The 5000-nt window shown below is 43.2% G+C and overlaps 1 protein-coding gene across 1 annotated transcript in view; it reads right to left on the bottom strand.

Moving 5' to 3' along the window:
- gtpbp4 (GTP binding protein 4) overlaps positions 1 to 5000 on the bottom strand; it is a 22459-nt gene that overhangs the window by 13363 nt on the left and 4096 nt on the right. The window contains exons 6-7 of the mRNA XM_076300193.1: positions 918 to 1010; positions 249 to 440 (exon numbers count right to left, since the gene is read on the bottom strand). Coding sequence (XP_076156308.1) covers positions 249 to 440; positions 918 to 1010 — 285 coding nt within the window. The remainder of the gene's footprint in view (positions 1 to 248; positions 441 to 917; positions 1011 to 5000) is intronic.

Here is a 5000-nt window from a genome sequence, read left to right as displayed (position 1 = left end):
TACACTAATAAACATGTTGCATTCTATACTGCCGTTGAAGAGGTGCAGTTGCTGGGCGAGTGTGTGTGTGCGTGTAGTGTGTAGTGTGCGTGTAGTGTGTGGTGTGTGTGTGTGTGTGTGTGTGTGCACCTTGCTGGCGAATAGCGGGCGGATGCCGTTGAAGAGGTGCAGTTGCTGGGCGAGTGTGTGTGTGCGTGTAGTGTGTGGTGTGTGTGTGTGTGTGTGTGTGTGTGTGTGTGTGTGTGCACCTTGCTGGCGAATAGCGGGCGGATGCCGTTGAAGAGGTGCAGCTGCTGGGCGAGTGTGTGTCCGCACTGCTCGGAGACGTCCATGACGTACAGGACGGCTGAGCGCAGGTGGGCGAGAGCCGTGATGGCCTGCATCTCGATAGTGTTGCGCTCCTCCAGGGGGTGGTCCAGGATGCCAGGGGTGTCCACCACCTAGGGGCAGCAGGAGGGGGGGGGGGGGGGTGAATACACACTACACCCCAGACCACACACACACACACACTATACCCCAGACCCCACACACACACACACACTACATCCCAGACCACACACACACACACACTACACCCCTGACCCCACACACACACACACACACACACACACACTATACCCCAGACCTCACACATACACACACACACTATACACTACGCACACACACACACACACACTATACCCCACACCACACACACATACTATGCACTATACACTACACTACACACACTATACCCCAGACCCCACACACACACTATACCCCAGACCACACACACACACACACTATACCCCAGACCACACACACACACACACTATACACTACACACACACACACACACACACACACACACACACACCCACCCATTAACACTCACTACACCCACACACACACCCAGGTCCACACACACGCGTACTCACCTGCCAGCGGAGGTATTTGTAGTCCATGTGTCCTACGAACAGAGACTTGGTGGTGAAGGCATACGGCTGGACCTCCACATCAGCCCTGGTCACCTGCCCCACACACACACACACACACACACACATACACACACACACACACACACGTCAGAGACATTCCCAATCTCTCCCTCACACAAATCTATGCCACACTAGTGTTGCATGGTGCATCGATACTACAAAAGTATCATAATACCCTGAAATTACAAATGTCACAATAGCTCATTTTATTAGTTTGGATTCTTTTCAGAATGACTGTTGTTTAGCAGCAAGATGCGTATTTCATGCTAGTGTTTAGCAGTAAGATGCGTATTTCATGCTAGTGTTTAGCAGTAAGATACGTATTTCACGCTAGTGTTTAGCAGTAAGATGCGTATTTCATGCTAGTGTTTAGCAGTAAGATACGTATTTCACGCTAGTGTTTAGCAGTAAGATGCGTATTTCATGCTAGTGTTTAGCAGTGTCACAGACTGAGCTGTGACGCACACGCGCATGTAGCACGCAGCGCGCAGCCGGCCATTTGCCGGCATCTTTAAATCACTGCTGTCCTGTCCTGACGCTACTCATTCTCATTACCGTATGTACTGTTTATCATCTTAACATTGTCATTAATCACCATTTACCATAGATTACTTACACAGGGCCGAACTTAGTTTTAGAGTGCAGGGAAAGGCCTACCAGCACTTCTAGATGGCTATCGTTTGTGCAGCTCACTGATTCAAACATTCACGTAAGATATATTGTCATTCTCATTTCTCATCTGTATATTCTTTGTCTAGTATCAACAAGTAAAATAATGCACACTGGCTGTTAAAAACGTAATTTATTGATTAAACATTTGCTATCACAGCTCCGTAAGCCATTCACTCAACCGCCGTTAAAAACTTACTTCCGCGTTGCGTGTGGGGAAACAGATGGACTGTTCCATTGGAAAGAAATAGAGGGGTTTCCCGGGTTCATTGTGGGGCAGCCCATTGTTATGGGGGTGTTTAGGGGTAATAAATTAAAGCTATTTTTAGGGGTTTAGTAAGGTGTTTTTGTACATGGCAATTATTGTATGTATTTGTGTATTATGTGTTTTCTTGTTTGATTTGTTATTTGGTAATTACAATGTTGTTATTTAGTTAATTGATTATTTTTGACAGTGGGGTTATCCAGGGGGCGGGGCTACGGATAGCAATGCTCTGTATTAGGCCCCAGAGCCTCAGTATGTCAGTGATGGTAGTGATGGGAACATGTCTGTCAATTGATTGTGGTTGATAGTGGTTCAGGGTCTGAGGACTTAGCCTGGCTACTTATGCCGATTTCGTTTTGTTTTGCTACAGTTTTGTTTTGCGTATTTTTCATGCATGTTTGGCACTGTAAATATTTGCACGATTTTAAGAAAAGAGAAAAAGAAGAAAAAAATAAACGAAGCCTTTCGTTGAAATCTGTTTGGTCTCCTCCGTCTTCTCCACTGCTGTGGCTATCCTGCCACAAGCAGTAAGATACATATTTCATGCTAGTGTTTAGCAGTAAGATGCGTATTTCATGTTAGTGTTTAGCAGTAAGATACGTATTTCATGCTAGTGTAAGATCAGTAAGATGCTTCTAGTGCCTCCCTTAGTACGGGTGTCACCATTTCCATTTAAAATCGAAATCGACCGAAATGACATCTCAATCTCAAACTTCGAACTCAAAAGTAGAATCGACGATGCAGCCGTACCCCCAATGTCACGTCCAGCATGTATGCCAAGACGCGCCAATGCACACACACGTGCTGAACTGAACTGTGGTGTCAACACTCTAATTAACTCTAATTTTAGGCTGCAGCCAGTTAAAATATACACATCAACCTACCGAAATCGAAGCCCCTCTTGCTACTCTGTGGAAGTATTGTGTCGTTCATTCAGGTCAATTAACACTAACTTAGCAAGTGAAAAGATGAACTAGTTACAGTCCAAAATTACTTTACGGCTTAAAATGCACATGGGGATCAATAAAGTATCTATCTAAAGTACAAGTACTCTTTTGATCCCGTGAGGGAACTTTAGTTTCTGCATTTATCCCAAACACTTCAGCCGCTTCCTACTGGTCGGGGTTCGAACCGGCAACCCTCCGGTTACAAGTCCAAAGCGCTAACCAGTAGGCCACGGCTGCCCCATTTATGCATGCACCTATCTATGTTCACGTCTGTTTAAGGTTTGTTCTATTTACATTACAACCTCGCAGTTTCAAAATAAAAAGCGGTTTCAAAATAAAAGCCCCCCGAAACTATATATATATATATAACAGAAAAGGAAAAGGCAAAAAAAAATTAAATACAAGGAATGCATTAATAGTAATATAAAAAAAAAACATTGAAAAATCTAATTGAATCGTGACTTTAAAATGGAAAATTAAATCGAATAAGGGATTTGGAGAATCGTGACACCCCTATCCCTTAGCCTATATGTCTTTTCTCCTCACACACACACACACACCTTGTTGATGAAGCTGGACTTGCCCACGTTGGGGTAGCCACACACACACACACACCAGGGATTAAAGTGAAAAAAAATCGTTTGACTGAACTTTTTTCAGGCCATAAGTCATACGTTGTTCATATCTACCTATAGAGATAGCACCCCTTTTGCGGTCGCGACCTATTGGTTTTTAATGTAGCCTACAAAAAGATGCAAACAGCAAAGTAAAGGGAGTATTCGCCTTATTCACACAGCGGCCATTGTTTAAACCAAAACGAGGCTACAGGGTACACTTACTATATAATTAATGCCACCTACAGGTGAATGCATAGAACATAACAATCCTATGGTTTGTGTACCCTGTAGGCTCGTTTTAGCCGCCAATGGCCGCCATGTGAATAAGGCGAATTGAGAGTGTTCTTGATTGAGATTGAGTTTTCAAGATGAACAAAAATATATTTTAGTACCATCCCTGACCATTGCTGATTAGCCATCGCTGTTCTTTTCTACTGCAGCAATATTGTAGAAAGGCTTTAACACACTCTTATTTAATTACTTCAGGCCAAAAGTGTTTAAAGGGGAGATTTTTTTCTTGTTAATATGCAATTCAACACCATGTAAAATCTATAAAATCAAGTTTGCAAGACTTCCCATTTCCTCATCAAAGTAACGAATCAGAACATTCTAGATATTGTTCATATTTCCATTTGTTGCCTCATCCGCATAATGAAAACATGGTAATTTTGAGTTTTACAGACAACTCAGTTTTCCAATGAGCAGCAATACTGTGTGTGCTCATGCAGGAGGTCTGCGCATTTGATAACGACAAGAGACGGCGCTTTTGTCTTCAGCAACAGATTGTATAAGGTTGACAAGAGGTTGCGATATGGTTAAGGACAGGTCGTGTTGCGCTATGAAAGAACATGCGTAGCCTACTTTCTAAACGTAAAAACGGTCAGACATAGATAAATGTAACCTACCTCTGTCGTGGTGGCTAGTTGCACCAGGTAGGGAAGATGTCCTGAAGTGCACGAACGTTAACCTTATGGCGGTCTTCTGATTGGTGGCGTGCTAAAAAGTTTTCCTATTGCATCCATAAACAATTTTCTTGCAGCGAACCGCGCAAAAGCAAACCCCTGGCACTTTAATTTCTTTACACCATGGCTTGTTAGTTCTCCCCCGTTTCCAACAGCTGCCCATCTGCATTTATTTTTTAACTTTTGACACCTGCCTTCCTTTAGCAACAACGCATCCATGACAGCTAGTGGCCTTGCCAAATAGACGCACACAAATCATGACGCTAATATGCGAGGTTCTGGTAGGCCTACTGGTTATGTTTTTGTGCTATAAATTAATAATATTTTATAGCAAAGTTTTAAGTTGACTATTTTAATTGTATGGTTATTTTTTGTCAACATACACTCACAACCTACTGTCGTTAAAAGTGAGGCCTAAGCAAAATAGGCTACAAGGCTGTCTGTGCGTCACAAACACGACTGACCCCCTTACTCGACACGCTCAGTCAAAACCTTCTGTCGCAAATTGTGAAAAACATTGTTGTATGTCATAACAGACGGGATAATAAATTGCATAGGCTACG

The sequence above is a fragment of the Alosa pseudoharengus genome, unplaced genomic scaffold, assembly GCF_046254945.1.
Source record: "Alosa pseudoharengus isolate Yale_2024_CS ecotype anadromous, Long Island Sound unplaced genomic scaffold, YU_APseudo_1.1 YU_APseudo_1.1_scf_22, whole genome shotgun sequence".
Classification (NCBI taxonomy): Eukaryota; Metazoa; Chordata; class Actinopteri; order Clupeiformes; family Clupeidae; genus Alosa; species Alosa pseudoharengus.
This window is presented reverse-complemented; position numbering and strand designations above follow the sequence as displayed.